At 37.4% G+C, this 19,054-nt stretch overlaps 1 protein-coding gene across 6 annotated transcripts in view; it reads left to right on the top strand.

The window, feature by feature from the left end:
* LOC117419536 (protein phosphatase 1 regulatory subunit 12A) overlaps window positions 1-19,054 on the top strand; it is a 62,286-nt gene that overhangs the window by 14,585 nt on the left and 28,647 nt on the right. For all 6 annotated transcript variants that reach the window (XM_058985653.1, XM_034032353.3, XM_058985654.1 and 3 more), the window contains exons 2-8: window positions 8,617-8,747; window positions 10,720-10,838; window positions 16,492-16,651; window positions 16,831-16,975; window positions 17,349-17,423; window positions 17,752-17,840; window positions 18,667-18,824. In XM_058985653.1, coding sequence (XP_058841636.1) covers window positions 8,617-8,747; window positions 10,720-10,838; window positions 16,492-16,651; window positions 16,831-16,975; window positions 17,349-17,423; window positions 17,752-17,840; window positions 18,667-18,824 — 877 coding nt within the window. The remainder of the gene's footprint in view (window positions 1-8,616; window positions 8,748-10,719; window positions 10,839-16,491; window positions 16,652-16,830; window positions 16,976-17,348; window positions 17,424-17,751; window positions 17,841-18,666; window positions 18,825-19,054) is intronic.

Here is a 19,054-nt window from a genome sequence, read left to right as displayed (position 1 = left end):
ATTGCATACTGAAACTTCTAGTTTGTTGTAATTTATTTACTATTAGAGTAGGCTTCCATATGAAGTACTGTAGCTTTTATATGCAAGTTACTGGATTGCATGCACTTAATTCTTATCAAAATAAACTGAACTAAAAGAAAAAAGGTATTGGAAGCCTATGAAAGTAAAGAGTGCTGCTACTCCGACGGGCATGCTGAGTAAAGACCAGCAGACAAAATATGATTATTTAGACTGCGCAGGACAAAAGTGATCAGCCAGAGCTTTCAAGTGACATTGGATAAAATGTGTGACATATAAGTTATAATGTTGCTTTATCATATGTAAAGGAGGATATTTATGGTAGGTACTAACATTATAGTATTAACATTATTTAAAGTTATTTGATTCTGGGGGCGTGTTCATCTGCATGTCGCACTACGTTTTTTGCATGTATCTGAAAAACCCCCTTATTGTGATGAAACTTCTTTATTAGCATTATTTTGCATAAGTCATTGGTAGTATCAGATTGTAAATCGATGCAGGTGTCTGTCTGTACGCTTACATTTTTACTTGAATACAAAGTTATTTTACATACTTTAAATCTGTCATTTTCAATAGTTTCTTATGATACAAAGACCTCATTTGGTTACCTGATGACATCTAGGTGTTAAATAAAAAGTTATCCAATTTTCATTGGCGTCGGTCATCAACTTTTTTTGTCATACTGATGACTAATTTTGAATCGCAGCCATGATGGGGGATGTATGTTGCTGTTATACTTGTTGAATATACATTTGTTTTTCATTAAGTCTCTTTTAAAGAGGTAAAACTGAACTTGGACACTGACTTTTAACACCCTTACTGCTAGTTCAAGCATTTATTTCCTAGAGGAGTATGTTTTCATGTAACTTTCCCCTTTTGAAACCTCCCAGCGTCCCTTTTTAACCAGCCCTTGCCTTGTTTGCTTATCCACAGTTTTTTATACGACAACCTATAAGATGCAGGGCTTTATTTAAACCAAATGCAGCAAATGTAAGTGTGTTCAAAAATCCAAATTTTTGTGCTGGCCAGTATCCCAATTGTTTTGGATTACTGCAATTCAAATTGAACTACCATAAAAGCTATTTAACAAATAATACTATTGCATATTGATACCAAGTGAGGCAGCCATGAAATTCAGAAGTACATTGTTTTAATTCACAGACTATGGGGCTTTATCAATATTGGGACTGATTTGTGAATGCATTTACATTTAAGTTGCTTGGTACATTGAACAATAGTTTACAGATTAATGGCATCAAGATTTAATCTAATTAACAGTTGAGAGCTCTATACTGTGTGTGGTTGGAAGAAACAGTTTAGCACTGTAACAGTGTAGTAAAATAGCTATAATAAATAGCTATGTAACCCTGTTTTTAGTCCTTGAGTTTTACAGTGTAAGTGTGAACTGTACATTACATTCTGGGAATAGTTTTGAATGCAGCTCTTGACCTACATAGCACAGTTATAGGTGTACCACTGTGGCTTGTAGTCAAAGCAACATCAGAAGGTTTGAGTAGAGTGTAAACAGGGAAGATTAATCCTGTTGGTTCACCGAGAGACTACTTTGCAAACAGTTGCACCTGCTGCTGTAGAGTATTGAGGTACCGTGTATATTCTTGTACCCTTCCCATTTCAGTTGGGAAAAGGTCCAGACATGTTTTTTCAGTACTATTCTTCGCCCTAATTAAAGTAAGCTATATATAACTTTTCTGTTTTCGCTAGTGGAACGTGTAGCAATCCACTACAGAAGAATTTAATGTAGGATTCCACTAACATGTTTATGTACTCTTTACCGTTGGTCTGTGTTGCAGCTTGATAGATGCAGTATACTGTGTGGTCACATATTTATATAAATTACACCCTGTTTTCAGTAACCCAGGGTCCCTGGTCATTTTCCTCATGGCCCTTGATTTCTACTCCCTTGGGTCCCAAGACGCACACCACCAGAACCAGTTTTCAGTTGCATTTTAAGATAAATGAGTTCTTGCTGTACTTTTGTCCTTTACTAAAATCTGGAAGCATTTTCAGCTGTTACAACATTTTAGAATATACTTTGGCCAATTGACATTTTATTTATTGTAAGTTTCTTACAAAATGTATCGCATGGTTGTTTGTGCATTAAAGCAGGATTGCACAGCAATGAATGAGTGAACCAATGGTGAACATTAATTGAGTTGAATTTTAATTGACTGCACAATGGGAGGGATCCGGATGTACTGTGCAAGCGGTATGAACACACTAACAATTTTGAAGTACTTCATATTTAGGGTCAGTCTCTGATTTATGGTGGTGTGTAGTGGTTGCAGAATCGGTTGGGTGGAATTCTAGGTGTCCTTGTTTGGGCTTTTATAAGCATTTTGAAAAGTAAAGGCCATAGGCCTAGAGCATTGCTTAAATAGTTGTGTTGAAACTTGCTGAACACATTCTTTAGACTATTCAGAGTATGAATCTGAAAGTAAAAGGAGATGCAGTTAAATTAAAATGAACTATTAGGGTAAAGCATAAGCTCTTGGTAATTTAAAGTTTCTTAATTAAAGTTTAAATCTATATTCAGTACGATTGGCTTTGAAAAGTTGAGGATTGCAGGGTTCTCCCCAGGAATTCTGTACAGCCGTCCGGCAGAACATTATAGCCGGTAGCACTTAACAGATAAATAAACTTGCCTTACCTTATATATATATATATATATATATATATATATATATATATATATATATATATATATATATATATAATACGACAAAGAATTTGAATAATGTGTTGTCTTTCGTTGACTATATCTGGTTGCTCTTTTTTATGTTCTACATTTTTTTTCATGACTTTATTATGGTTAATTACAGTGCTTATTTAGGCACTCTACGATTTGACTGGGGAAACATAACGTAGGGTTATTGGAGTTCACACAAAAAAGGTAACCTTTTCACTTCCATTTTAGCTTGATAATTGAGCTTATTGCTTCATTTAAATTGTTTTAAGTTTGCAGGGCTATATTTTTGTGTTTTGTTGTTCTACGTTTTTTGAATGCAACTGTTCATTTTAACTTTTTTCTTTTTTTTTTTTTTTTTTTTTTTTTTTTTTTTTTAACACAACAGTACTCTCACACGTTTGGTCACCATCATAACTAACTGTTGCATGAAACCGGATTGTAATAATCCAGCACCTCTGCACTTAAGCATTTGTATGTTAGCTGACAAGTGTTCTGCTGATATCCCATTACGACTTTCTTCTTAAAGGCATACAGCCTCTATATGTGAACCCCTATATCTCTCACAAGCAGCTGGGTACCTATTTTTACAATATCACAACAAAAGGATTACGCTTTTTTTTTTTTTTTTTTTTTTTTTCAGCTGTATAGCTATTATGTCCAATATTGCCTTACAATACAATAATATGACAAATTGATAATGATAATAACCGAAAATAATCTTAATATTTTTTAATAAAGTAGCTGCTGCAAATATAGTATTAGGCGGTGGATTGCGCCGATCTCCGTCTTATTTTGAAAACTCTGTATTCATTGTTACTATTTTACTTTGAAAATAATCGGTTATTTTTTAAGCAGTCATTTCAAAGTTTTAGCCTCTCGAAGTGCTTAACGCAGAAAACCCGCCCCTTCAACTCTCCTGATTTGGTTAAATGTTGTGTCAAGACTTAACACAGCTGTCATGTGGTTTCAAGAGGCCTGGGGAGACCAGGCTTGAATTTCAGCGCGGGATTGCGATAATCGCGCATTTTCCAAGTTGCTCCCACGTCTACACCTTTCAGTGCGGGAAAATTCCGCAGAGATATTTTAAGACACCGTTACTGTATTTTTCACCCAATTTAGAATGCCTGAAACGCTACAACAATCTATAAGGAAGTTGGTTTCAGTGACGAAAGCACTATGCGCCGCATTCTGAGTAGTTCTGGTTAAAATAAATATATAATAAAAGTAGTGCTGAATATTTTAAGTGCTGCAAGACTTTATTCTCTTGTACGTGATTCTCGATCGCTATCTTAAAGGATAGAAACTCAGTACGCTGCAGGAAGTAAACAGTTTTGAAAAAAAAATATATGATATTAGTCTATCTAGGTGTTGTTTTGCAAGCGGTGACTTTCGCTTTAACTCTTAACTCAGCCCCATTCATTTTGGGGTGCCAGGGCACCGAAGGTAATGCACATATTACTCTGGCACTGTAAAAGCCACCTACCTGGTGTGTTTAAAAGTACAGACTCAGGGCTTTCCAAAGACGTATTAAGTGTGTGTATGGGGTACTCCTAGCCGGAACTACGATCACCTGAAGATAAGCCTCTCATGTGACAGAGTTCACAGCTTAGGCTTCGTTTTGAGTCCATTGCTCCGTGATTGTAGCGGCTAGACTGAAAGGGGCAGTACCATTGGAAAGTTTAGCTCAGCTTCCCCCCCCATGTTAATTTCATATTGAGGTTCAATGGTGCAGTGGTTTTTTTTTTTTTTTTTCTTTGGAGCCATCTATGATTTCAATTAATATATATCCTCTCTACCACATATAGTATGATCCTGTTGCAACTTACATAATATGAAAGGAAATTGTGGCATTTCATTTGATATGTTACATGCATGCCGTACAAACTGTCCAGTAGTTAAACATATATAAATGAAAACAGTGAAAAACAGGCAGAAGTAGGGCTGAGTTTTTGGTTTAAAAATAAATAATAAAATATGGAGCATTGGTTAAGAAGAAAAGCACCTTTTTTCTTCTGATGCAGCAAAAACTTCACGCCAGGCAATGGCAAAAGCAATGGAGAGTGCTCTGTCTCACAGTGATGAACATCTGTAGGTCTCCTGAAAGCAGCTTATTTTAAAGCAACACCAGTGTGAATGATGATGCAGTAATTTATATATATATATATATATATATATAATATATATATATATATATATATATATATATATACAGTGCCTTGCGAAAGTATTCGGCCCCCTTGAACTTTGCGACCTTTTGCCACATTTCAGGCTTCAAACATAAAGATATGAAACTGTAATTTTTTGTGAAGAATCAACAAGTGGGACACAATCATGAAGTGGAACGAAATTTATTGGGTATTTCAAACTTTTTTAACAAATAAAAAACTGAAAAATTGGGCGTGCAAAATTATTCAGCCCCTTTACTTTCAGTGCAGCAAACTCTCTCCAGAAGTTCAGTGAGGATCTCTGAATGATCCAATGTTGACCTAAATGACTAATGATGATAAATAGAATCCACCTGTGTGTAATCAAGTCTCCGTATAAATGCACCTGCACTGTGATAGTCTCAGAGGTCCGTTTAAAGCGCAGAGAGCATCATGAAGAACAAGGAACACACCAGGCAGGTCCGAGATACTGTTGTGGAGAAGTTTAAAGCCGGATTTGGATACAAAAAGATTTCCCAAGCTTTAAACATCCCAAGGAGCACTGTGCAAGCGATAATATTGAAATGGAAGGAGTATCAGACCACTGCAAATCTACCAAGACCTGGCCGTCCCTCTAAACTTTCAGCTCATACAAGGAGAAGACTGATCAGAGATGCAGCCAAGAGGCCCATGATCACTCTGGATGAACTGCAGAGATCTACAGCTGAGGTGGGAGACTCTGTCCATAGGACAACAATCAGTCGTATAATGCACAAATCTGGCCTTTATGGAAGAGTGGCAAGAAGAAAGCCATTTCTTAAAGATATCCATAAAAAGTGTCGTTTACAGTTTGCCACAAGCCACCTGGGAGACGCACCAAACATGTGGAAGAAGGTGCTCTGGTCACCCAGAACACACCATCCCCACTGTCAAACATGGTGGTGGCAGCATCATGGTTTGGGCCTGCTTTTCTTCAGCAGGGACAGGGAAGATGGTTAAAATTGATGGGAAGATGGATGGAGCCAAATACAGGACCATTCTGGAAGAAAACCTGATGGAGTCTGCAAAAGACCTGAGACTGGGACGGAGATTTGTCTTCCAACAAGACAATGATCCAAAACATAAAGCAAAATCTACAATGGAATGGTTCACAAATAAACATATCCAGGTGTTAGAATGGCCAAGTCAAAGTCCAGACCTGAATCCAATCGAGAATCTGTGGAAAGAACTGAAAACTGCTGTTCACAAATGCTCTCCCTCCAACCTCACTGAGCTCGAGCTGTTTTGCAAGGAGGAATGGGCAAAAATTTCAGTCTCTCGATGTGCAAAACTGATAGAGACATACCCCAAGCGACTTACAGCTGTAATCGCAGCAAAAGGTGGCGCTACAAAGTATTAACTTAAGGGGGCTGAATAATTTTGCACGCCCAATTTTTCAGTTTTTTATTTGTTAAAGTTTGAAATATCCAATAAATTTCGTTCCACTTCATGATTGTGTCCCACTTGTTGTTGATTCTTCACAAAAAATTACAGTTTCATATCTTTATGTTTGAAGCCTGAAATGTGGCAAAAGGTCGCACAGTTCAAGGGGGCTGAATACTTTCGCAAGGCACTGTATGTATGTATGTATATATATATATATATATATATATATATATATATATATATATCTATATATATATATATATCATAATGTACATATTATATATAATATTAATTAAATAAATAAAAAATAACATTTCTTTTGCCATTCCCCAGTAATTTTTTAATCCACCCCCATTGGCTGCAGCATAGGGGGGAAATCCCCCAGCACACAAAAATGAAATTCAAGCCCTGGGAGAAACCTGGATTGAAAATGTGGATGCTGTGTTCTTGGAAGCAGCTGTGCTGTATCTGTAGGGTGAGGTAATGTTCTGTGGGCAAGTCTGAGCACTGCAGTCAGTCAATGTCAAGCAATGAAAAGTGTGGCTGCACCTGGTAGTACTTATGACAAAGCTATATCTTTACACAATCTTATTGCAGCTAGTCTGCAGAGTTACTCAGGCAAGAGAAACAGATGAGCTGTAATAACAATGGAAGCACGTGAAGACGGTCTCAGTTCATGCCATATATGGCACAATAAACTGCCCAAAGTTGGTTGTGTTTTGACCGTCTAGTCCTGTGCCTTGAACATGAGGCATGTACTGTAGAAGCTTCCTACTCTGCACTGTTTTAGCAACAGTGGGTTGTGACTAGGTTTTTAAAAAAGTGGGTTTATATATTTAAAACGCATGTCACCAAAAGACTGTGTCCCAATTTAGCTTCAAGATGGTGGTTAGTTGCTTTTTTCCACCATGTTAATGATTTAGTTTTTTACTTTCTCATTTGCTCTTCAGTCTCCCCAGTACTGCATGATATTACCTGTACAATAGCAGCAGATGTTCTGAACAGGACTAAATCTTCATTTAAAAAAAACTGAAAGGATAATGCTCTTGGGCATTTAACTGTTAAGTGTTTTTTTTTTTTGCAATTGCAACAAATAGTTTGTTTGGAGCAACTCAAATTGTTGCTATTTTATTCAGTCATGGCAACTCTCCTGTAAAGTGAAAATTCTTACTCCATGTGTGTTCAGTCATTTATGCAGTGGAATGTGACCTTGATTTATAAATTCCATCTGAAGTTATGGTATTTCCCTACAGCAATGACTATTCATGAGCTATTCCTTTTTATTAGTTGTGCGATAACATAGTCTACTTAACTAGAGGTTTCTGTTGTAGTGACCCAGATAAATGGTACAAGTCAAGTTTACAACTACACATCATAATCTGTTTGTGTCAGCCAAAGAGATTGTGAGGTAGGAAATAACCACATAGCTCTCATTTTAAGTTAAAATGTAGTATTATATCCAAGCTACTGTAAAAGTCTAAACCTATAACATTCTGTATGTTAAATACAGCTTTTAAACTTTATATATCTGTACATTTATGCATTCTGCTTCAATTCTAGAATATATTGAGTTATTTTAGGTGTGAATGTAATTTTTTTAATGGACCAAAATAGAAGTGCACATTTCTACCAAATGTTCAATATAGCTAAACAAACTTCTAAGCAGTGTCAATAGAGCAGCTATTTCTGGAAGGGGGTCACTTGCTGTGAAGTGTTTTTCATTGCAGGCAGTGGGGTTAGTACACCCTGTTTTGGCTTTGACCAGGGCTATGAGGCCTTTCATCTTTAACCTGCCTGGTGCAATTTCTTAAAGGCCCGACCCTTTTATGTTTTATAATCAATTTCATATACAGTGTTGTAGTCTCCATTACAAATTGACACTGTAGTACTACTCTAAATGATACCAATTAAGAATGGGAAGTTATAACTTCCAAAAGCTGCTTGTTCAAAGCATTTGTAAACATTTGTAATGCTAGCAACTTTGGACAGCTTCTAATTTTGGGGGGGGGGGGGGCTGCTGCTTGTTTGTGCTGGGTTTAAGGACTGTTTTAATGAGGTTAACAACAAATTGCACAGAATAATGATCTTAATAGATTTGCAAAAATGTTCAAGCTTCATTATCCAGGAAGAAAGTAAAGTTGTTTAATAATTAAACAATTCACAATACCATAAACCATACATGTTTTGAAAACTTGTTTTGTGTGCAGTTTTAAAAATGTTGGTATAATACTTGCACTATCTCCCAACTGCCTTTGAAAGCATACATAAATTGCCCAAGACTACCGCTATACTACTATTCATTCAATTTCTCTTGTGCAGGCCTGCATAGATGACAATATAGAAATGGTGAAATTTCTAGTCGAAAATGGGGCAATTATCAACCAGCCCGATAACGAAGGCTGGATTCCGCTGCATGCAGCTGCTTCCTGTGGATATCTTGATATAGCTGAGTAAGTACATCAGAGGTCTCATTGGACATTACAATTGTCAAACTTTCAAATGTACTTTTTAAAATTAATCTGTGAAATTACTGTAAAATTTTACAGTAAGGTTCAGTTAGGTGCAAAATCCAGTTGGACAGCATGTAGACCAATTCTGGTTCTTTGCAGTTGAATAAATAGTCTACCTTTTATAGATCTCCTTGTGGAATAGCTGACGCCCTGCACTTGTAAATATTGTGTGGTATTTAGTTGTAAATAAAGTTTGTATATTTTGAATTTGTTTGGCAGGGATGGGGTAAAAATCCCATCCCTGCAGAAATGCGTGTGGAATGTGACCATTCCCTAACTGGTTAATTGGTTGCCAATTTGGGGATGGCCACCTGTTTAAAAGAGGGGCTCAGAGACAGCTCCCTGGTCTAGGGAAAGGACTGGGAGCAGCAAGTTGTGCACTGAGATAGCATACCTTTGGTGCTGTTTTGTGTTTTTGTTTATTTTGTTTTATTTAAATAAGTGAGCACGAAACTGCTTAAATGTCTCCTGTCCGCTATTCCTGCTGCTAGCCAGCCATGACTGTAACACTACTCTACCACACTTATCTAAATTGAAGTCTTCAGCAAACCTGGAATTCCCTCCTACAGTACTATTAACAAGCCAATTAAAATGAAAAAAAAAAAACCAAAACAAAATCCCAAACTTGTTTATACCGGGTCTGGATTTGTCCCAGTTGCATTTCCACATACCTGAACCCCTGCAATTTGAAACCAGATTATTTGAAACCCATTTATTTGGTTCCAGATCCATATCTTGTACTATTTGGATCCGGATTGTTTGAAACCCCAACGCATCTGGGCAGGTATGTGGAAACCAGGTATATGCTGTACGATGGTGCTTGATGAACAAGCGGTTCTCTGGCCCCTAGCGAGTGTCAAATTTTTCCCCTCCAAATATTGGACAATATTGGCATCCCACATATTGTAAACATCTCCCAAATTAGACTACCCATTTGACATTGTGAATTGATATTGGTGCATCCTCATAAATACATGTTTCTACTCCCCTGTAGGCAAAATATTTTTCTTCATATAAAGTCCTCTTCGTAGACTGTTCTCCAACAGCTAAAGATGGTATATGACAGATTCACATGATTGACCATATTTACAGTGGCTCTCAAAAGTATTCATCCCCCTTGGACTTTTCCACATTTTATTGTGTTACAACATGGAATCAAAATGGATTTAATTAGGAGTTTTTGCCACTGTGACCCCAAACATACAGCCAAAGCCACACTGGAGTGGCTGAAAAACAAAAAGGTCAATGTCCTGGAGTGGCCCAGTCAAAGCCCGGACCTCAATCCAATTGAGAATATGTGGAAAGAGTTGACAATTGCTGTTCACCAAAGGTCCCCATCCAACTTGACGGAGCTTGAGCAATTTTGCAAAGAATGGGCAAAAATTGCAGTGTCCAGATGTGCAAAGCTGGTAGAGACTTATCCAAATAGACTCATGGCTGTAATTGCTGCCAAAGGTGCCTCTACCAAATATTGACTCAAGGGGGTGAATACTTATGCAATCAATTATTTTCTGTTTTGTATTTGTAATTCATTTAGAACAATTTGTAGATTTTATGGACTTTTTTTGTGTTGATCAGTGGCAAAAACTCCTAATTAAATCCATTTTGATTCCATGTTGTAACACAATAAAATGTGGAAAAGTTCAAGGGGGGTGAATACTTTTGAGAGCCACTGTAGTTTATTAATTTTCAGAAATGGTGATTTAATGTTATTAACTGTTATAGCCTGTGTCTTCTAGATTCTATTAAATGAATGTGTGTATGGGTCTACTTCTACTGAGCTGCCAACTGGACATGCTGTACTGCAAGTGATATTTAGCTGGATAATAAATATAACAATTATTGCAAAGTTCTATGTAATTTATTATCCTTAGAAAGATATTGGAATATTTTAGTTTTTTTTTCTTTGCAGGTATTTAATTCGTCAAGGGGCTGATGTAGGCGTTGTCAACAGTGAAGGGGAGACTCCGCTAGACATCGCTGAGGAAGAAGCAATGGAGGAGCTTCTGCAAAATGAAGTGAATCGCCAAGGTAAATGGATACTCCCTACAAAGTACTTGAAATTCAAGTGTGCTGTGGGAACCATAGAATTGTCAGATTTGTTAACGAATGGATCTACAAATATTTTGGGGGCTACTACCCCCAAAATACTACCTAGAACCGCCAGCAGTAGTCATTTTGACGGGTATATTTTAAACAGCTTCGATATGAAAATGAAACACAAACTATCAGATACAACTCAAAAGTTATTAATGTACATCATAGCTAACATTTGCATAGCAGAAACATTGTATTTCAATGAAAAAATAAACATGAAAGGCTTTATTTTCGAAATTAGCGCATATAATGCATGAAGTAAAAAAAATGAAAAACTATAATAAAATAAACATTTCAAAAGATGATATTGTGTAAACAGGTGTAAACTCCTATTTTGTAATAAAAAAATTATTTACAAAAATAACAAAGCTTTTTTCACATTAGCCTACTGCATAGCACAACTTCAAAAAATGAAAAACTGTAATAAAATAAACATTTCAAAAGAGAATATTTTGTAACCAGCTGTAAACTGGTTATATGTAGGCCTACATACACAATTGTAAAATCGAAATAATTATTTTTAAAAAAATAACAAAGAAAATAACAGTTCCCATTGTGTAACGGGAATGTGCATTCAGGGGAATACTTCAAAGTAGCCCCCATATTGGCACAATTCATACAGATGTAACGCTTATCAACTTGTGTGTATTTACCACATACTGCTCTTTCACACTGGGCACAGATATCAGAAGTTTTATTTTTATTGCATTTAGTTACCTGACATTTGTTTTCTGTTGCGTGTGTCTCTTGATGGCTGCACACTGTATCCAGGTTGAGCTGCGTTTCTCTGCCACTTTGCTGTTTTCTGATCGGAATGTTTCTGCCAAGGCTCCGTGGCTAGCATCATAAGAGATCTCTCCTACTGATATTTTTCCTGGTGGATTGTACAAAGGAATTTGATGGCTGCCATGTCCAGTACATTGTAAAATACAGCAACTGGACACCGGCGATTACTTTCACTGAGTACTAAGTTTTGGAAACCAAAATTGACAGGTTTTTGTCCAGCGACACCGTGCTTTTGTTGGAAACAGCTGCTTGTCCATGTAATGTTTTATGTTTAGCTTGAAACAGGAAATGCTGTTTCAGTGAAGTCGTTCCAAATTTCTGATGCCAAGGCAAATATCTGTAGTTGCTCTCAAATCAAAACGCATAAATATCAAGATTTCTCAGATTCTTGTGATAGTAATATTATAAGACAGCAGACTATATATGCTCACGTAGACAACCAGGTGGCAGTTCTCCAAGGAATTGATAGGATTACAATAGATATTTGGATAACACGTATCTAGACGTCAAGAGCAATTCAAATGCATACTGCTGTAAACTCGGCGGAGGTAGAGATAACAAACTGGCTTGTATACATATAAAAAATAGCGTATTGTAAGTTATACTAACAATAAAAGCATGTATTGTAACAAGCCGTCAAAATTACTACTTTTGGCGTTTCTAGGTAGAAGTGCTTATAACTTTCAAACACTGTCAGTATATTTAATGCATGTATTTAGGAAAAGTCAAGAACAGACAACCGCAGATCTTTAACACACGCAGAGTAATTTAAATTTTAAAAGTGAAAACCGTCAAAATGACTACCGTGGCGGTTCTAGTGTTAAAACTTCAATATAAAGCCATACAGATAAATAAAATAAGGAAATGCATGAAGTTATAAAACAGTTAATTTAATATTATAGGCAGCTTTTTTAAAGCGGTTGTCTCTGACGATGGTTCCAGTTGGATTTGTAGCTGGACTCTTCAACCGGTGTAGCTTTGGATTTTTCTTACTGTGATTGGCTGCAAAGACAACTGGGCCAGCCAGAGATTGGATAATGTTCATAGGGCAGGCGGTAGGGGAGGTAGACAAGCTGTGCAGCAAAATTGCTATGCATTTTTTTTTTAATGCGTAAAAGCGGCAGGTACGCAGCTCTCCTCTCTCTCTCTCTCTCTCTCTCCTCTCTCTCTCTCTCTCTCTCTCTCTCTCTCTCTCTCTCTCTCTCTCTCTCTCTCTCTCTCTCTCTCTCTCTCTCTCTCTCTCTCTCTCTCTCTCTCTCTCTCTCTCTCTCTCTCTCTCTCTCTCTCTCTCTCTCTCTCTCTCTCTGGATATATATAAAATATATATAAAATATATATATAAATATAAAAAAAAGCAATACAGAGGTCAAGACATGTATGGCTGGCTCTTCCAATCAGAGTAGGAAATGAAAACGAGTACATTTGCCTCTGTTTGTGGGCTGGTTAATGTATTAAATTGTTAGCATGCAATTTTTACTTAATTTCTCTTCGCCTCTGTACATTCTCAGACTATCTGTAATGGATCCAAAAGCAACGACCCGGGGCTGATTCACCAAGTACTGTAGTTCTTTAAAAGAAACAATTAATAATTTTGACTAGCGTAGATGATTTCTGCAAAGGATCTACTGTTTTGTCTTGAAATAGAAGAGCCTTTGTGTGTTACACTACACTGCAGGTAAAATAGAATCGTATCAGATTAACCTCTTGGGTGTGTGGAAATTGGTAGGCTGGTCACCACTGGGATTGGGACCACAGTTTATCAGAGTACAACCACACACAACTTCTCATACGATTTTGCTTATTTAAACTGTTTAGCTTACCACTGAACATTAACCGTTTTCAAGGTCACATTGTTTTAAGCACTCTGTCTTTTATATTGTCGGAGCTAAATAAACCCTGTATGCTACAATCTGTCGGTGACATTGACCTCTGACCTTGGGTTCTGTTTTCCATTACAGGTGTTATCAAGGAAAAATAATCCAGATCTTTTTTAAATTGTCTTTTGAACTTTTATTTTTTACTAACATTTTGATCTGAGATGTCTTTCCATTTTACATTATTAAAAAACTTCCCATTTCTACAAAGTGATGTTTTCTAGTGTAGACTGAGTGTTGTATTAATTGGTGTAACAGGGGGTCTTAGTACCTGCTACTTTAATTGTGGGTGTCTGCTGAATGATGAGAGAGAGAGACAGAGGGATGCAGCTGACAATGCCACTCAGGCGTCAAGATTTTATTAAAGTAAACAAAATGTTGTGACAGGTGGCTGCTACTAGGGTACCAGCAATGATAGCCCTAGTGCAGGAGGACATACACAGACAGAGCGTAATCAAAATAAGAGCTCAAAAAAATGCAAAACAAAACACAGTGAGAAACAGCTAAAAACAAAAGTTTGCCAAACACTGGCTTAGCGCTGCTCCCACTAAGAGGGAGGTCCCGCTCCGGAACCTACTCTGACACACTAAAATAAACTGGGGTGGGATCAAAATCCCCTAAATTAATCCCTATACAACTCTCACACTGGCTCTCCACACAGTAGTGAGGCTGCATGCTTGCTGAAACAAAAACCACCCGAACTGGCTTTCCAGCTCCTTTTTTATACCATGTGGCTGGGCTTAATTGATCATCAATTAGTCAATTAAGCCCCAGCCACATTCTGCATTTGGATTTGGCAGAGTTGGATTTAACCCCATCCCTGCCAAACTTAAATTCAAAACTTCACAACTTTATTTATAACTGCAAAAACCTGCCATATCTAGTGCACACTTATTCTATATATATTTTTAAACTTATACATACACACAATACAATACATTATTTACACGTGCAGGGCTTTTGCCCTGCCACAATTGGTAACACCTCTTTTGCAAATACTATTCTGGAGGCAATAAAAGCACTCTGTTCATTGGTATGAAGCACAAATAACAGGGATGAATGTGTTTTACTATTCTCCACTTTTCTGTCTTGTTCATGTCCAATTTTTTTATAATTTTGTTTTTGCCCCAGGACTTGGGTAGTGTAAACTAGGCTTACTGTACATGCATATCTTATGAGAGATGAGGGAGGGCAGGTAGCAGAGAGCTTGTAACCCACAATGTTTATTGCTGTGTCCAGATTACATCTCAACACTTCTCATGTCCTAAGGGCTTCATTTACAACATGCATACTGTGTTAATTATCCCTGCCTACAGTGTGCCATCATGGTCTGCACTGTAAAGCATATTATGTAATGCGATTTGCTTAGCTTACCACAGTATCTGTGTGCCTGTAGTGACAGCTGTCAGGTTTTATTTGCAATGACTTCTGATGCAGCTTTATAGCAATGCAGTGGCATGTTTCTGATATGACAGCGGTTCTGGAAAGATTGAATAAAGCAATCGGTGTGCCTCAAGACACTGTCCCGCGATGACGATGTTTTGAAGAGACTGAATAAACAATTTGAATTTAGGTTTGAGTTATCAGATTACAAAATAGTACTGTATTGGTTGTGAAAATCATTTTTGGTGCCAAGGTTTTCTTTTAAGCGAAGTTCCTCTTCCTTTAGGTGGAGCATTTACTATGGGGGAAAAATGAGTTTCACCACAAGGTTATTCTCTTAGCTGAAGTGTTCTCTTAGGAGGTGTTCCATATGCGGAGACTACTATATTCCAGTGTGATCTGGTCATCTGGGCAATAATGAAGAACATTGTTTGCAACACAAAGACTCAAACACTGTGTGTCAAAACCACAATGAACTTTGTACCCTAATGTTTGAATAAATTGTTTAAGCTGTTACTTGACATAGCAAATGTAGACTAATAGCAAGTCACTTAACCTCCTTGTGCTCTGTCTTTCGGGTGAGACACACCCTAGTCTCTGTAAGTCGCCTTGGATAAAGGCGTCTGCTAAATAAACAAATAATAATAATAATAATAGAAGTCCCCAATTATTACGCTATTTAATAATTTATGTGACTAGTCTGCTTCGTTAGAGTACAGATTACTGTGGATAATGAAGTAATGGAAATGGGGGTGGGGGCAGCACACAATCAAAAAGCAGAGGATTGTACAGCTCCCTCCTTGTGTTGAGAAAGTATGTTGAGAATTAATTCATTGATTAGTTCTCTATCCATGATGACAGGGTCTCTGTGGCTAACTTTTATACAGACAAGTATTATTCTGTGTTTATTTAGTAGACGCCTTTATCCAAGGTGACTTACAGAGACTAGGGTGTGTGAACAGTGCATCAGCTGCAGAGTCACTTAAAACAACGTCTCGCAATGAGTCGGTGGCTGGGCCGGGATTTGAACCGGGGACCTCCTGGTTTACAAGCCCTTTCACTGGACCACACAGCAACCTATAACTGAGTGTATCTGTATATGAGCATTAAAGATGACATTTATACCCTTCTACTGATGCACTTCTAGTATGGGGTTGGGGGGGGAACGACAAGCAACAGTGCCCTCTGTGGTACCTGACTTTTTTAATGCAATGTGTTTACCTGTAAAACGTGATTACACCTGGATGTTAAATTCTTATTTTTGACCACTAAGTTTCTCTCAAACTGATTCTGATACTTCTCCAAGCACGGACATATGAATATATGGAGAACTGTGGTTACCATGTTCACATACGTGCAACAGATTTGGTGATCCGTCCCACAAGCGCACGGCGGTAGTGCAGATATTTGCTTGATGTACAGAATGCCTTGGTATCACATGACCTGGAAATTGCTTTCCTAAGAGTTTTAGGGAAAATAGGATTTTGTAAATTATATATTACATAAATAAATAAAAATATTATAAAAATTTATTTTTTCCCCAGGGGTGGATATAGAAGCTGTCCGGAAAGAGGAGGAAAGGATTATGCTTCGTGACGCACACCAGTGGTTAAACAGTGGCCAGATCAATGATGTCAGACATGCCAAATCTGGGGGCACTGCATTGCATGTGGCTGCTGCAAAGAGTTATATAGAGGTTTTAAAGTAAGTGAAATGTTCAGGTTCTGCTGCTGCTTCTTCTGCTGCTTCGTCTTCGTCTTCTGTTGCTTCTTATTTTTTTAGAATTTAAACTAGTCAATATATGTGCACACTACTATACTTACCATTCTCTTTAAATTGCCTATGAAATTCCAGGTGCATTATTTAGTCTCATTCCTCCACAGGCTTTTAATCCAGGCAGGGTATGATGTAAATATTAAAGATTATGACGGTTGGACGCCACTCCATGCTGCTTCACACTGGGGCAAAGAGGAAGCTTGCCGTGTTTTAGTAGAAAATCTATGTGATATGGACACTGTCAACAAAGTGGTAGGTGTTTCAGTTGCTTAGATACTAAATAATTAGGCAAAAATCACTTCATCCTTGATGAGCATGGGTGTTTTATTTGCCACTTTGCACCACCTGGTGGTCAAATCTTCCTCCTGTACCTTTTCATAAGTAGATTTTAGTGTTTAATAAAAGGAAAGCTAAACCGTGAATATCTGCAGACCTTACCAGCAGATTACTTCAGCAGTGTGACTGATTTGGTTACTAATGGAAATAGTTCTATAGGTTTACTATAATGACTAATATTAAGCATCTATAATATCTTGCATTAATGATGCATATTAAAATGTAATGTACAACTGTGTGTGTTTTGCTTGGAGTCAGTATGTCATGCAGGAGCTTATGTTTTTTGCAGGGTCAAACAGCCTTTGATGTAGCAGATGAAGATGTCCTCGGTTACTTAGAAGAATTACAAAAGAAGCAAAAATTGGTAAAGCTGTTCTGATTTTTATTTCCTGGTTTCAAAAGTATTGACGAGCTGTGTTGCTGCCAAGAAGTTAACACTGCACATTTATGTAAACAATTTGGACAGGCAATTCTCCTTGATTGCAGTGAGTATATACCGATTGGAGGAGTTTGTGTGCAACGATGACCTGTTAATGAAAACATTAGCATTTAAGTGGTCCAGGATTTGACAATGCTTCAGAAACTTGGATTAAGTCAAAGTATAAAACTTACTTGGACTAATACTTTTTACATGAGCTAACTGGGCAGTCGGTTGAATAAATCCTTAATTCTTTATTTTGCTTTTATTAAAGCTTCTTAGCGAGAAACAGGATAAGAAGTCTCCTTTGATTGAGACAACGACAACAACGGAGAACAACCAGTCGCTTAAACCAGTCAAGAAGTAAGTGGATCCTGCATTGTATGAGGGCCTGCTATGCAAGTAATATTACCTCATTAGACTTGGTAGGTCTGATTTGCAAGACACCAGTTCATTGCATTAGTGTAATTTTGGGCCAGTCAATTGCTTATCATACACTCTCAAATTGACAAGGACACTGTTGATGCACATTTGTTGATACAAACTTTATGGTGATCCTGACCTCTGATGTAAAGACTGCCATGTCATCATGGAATTGAGCTGTGTTCCAAATGTAAAGCCAGTACCAGTGTTTGGGCTCTGGTGTATTATTCTGTTTATGGTTATTGTCCAATTGTTATATATTCTTTTACAATGTTCCTTCAGTACAAATAGTACAAATAGTGTGAATGTGACCTGTTTTTGCCAAAATCTGATGTTATTCGATGGTAGATAAGTTAATTAGTTTTGTGATAATACAGTTGCACATGCTAGGCAGCACAGCAGGATAATGTGCTATGCTGTGCCACAGAGGAACTTTGTGTTTGTGCTCACAGACACAACTTCAGTTCTACAGTCAAAACTACTTCTAAGATGACAATGTTGCCAGTAAAAGTTTGTCTTCACACCGATTTCAATACATTCGCTTTAAAAAAAAAAAAAAAGGTATGGGGAATTAATTGTGTTTTATTAGGTTGCTGTTCATTCTAATGTAATGCATTGGTGACAATGAAAGTTAGATTTTTACTGGAACATAAAGGATAGTTGATATACTGTAACTTTCAAGTTTTGTGTTGAAGTAAATCTGTTTTAAATATAGTTCAGGATTTTGTCACAGAGTGTCTGTCTGATTTATTTATTTTAATTTCAGTAAAGAGACTCTCCTCACTGAGCAGGAGAAGAGCATGCCCCGCATAGAGTCTCTGGAGCAGGAGAAAGTAGATGAGGAAGAGGAGGGGAAGAAGGATGAGTCCAGCTGCTCCAGTGAAGAGGAAGAGGAGGAGGACTCTGAGTCCGAAACAGAAGCAGGTAAATCCATTTAGTGCTAAAGACCAGCTCAGCAGGGTGGTGATAAGCTGCAGCCAGGCTGACACTGTTAGCTTGGTGGAATTAAAGGACACGCTTTGAGTGATTTAAGGGTTGCTTTTGACCTTGTCTCAGTGCCACCTGACCTAACATGACTTGGGCCAAATGTTTGTAATTGCAAATACGTGGTTTAAATGTGTTTCTAAAATTGATAAATGTTGTAGGCTTCAGCA

Source organism: Acipenser ruthenus, chromosome 14, assembly GCF_902713425.1.
Source record: "Acipenser ruthenus chromosome 14, fAciRut3.2 maternal haplotype, whole genome shotgun sequence".
Classification (NCBI taxonomy): domain Eukaryota; kingdom Metazoa; phylum Chordata; class Actinopteri; order Acipenseriformes; family Acipenseridae; genus Acipenser; species Acipenser ruthenus.
This window is presented reverse-complemented; position numbering and strand designations above follow the sequence as displayed.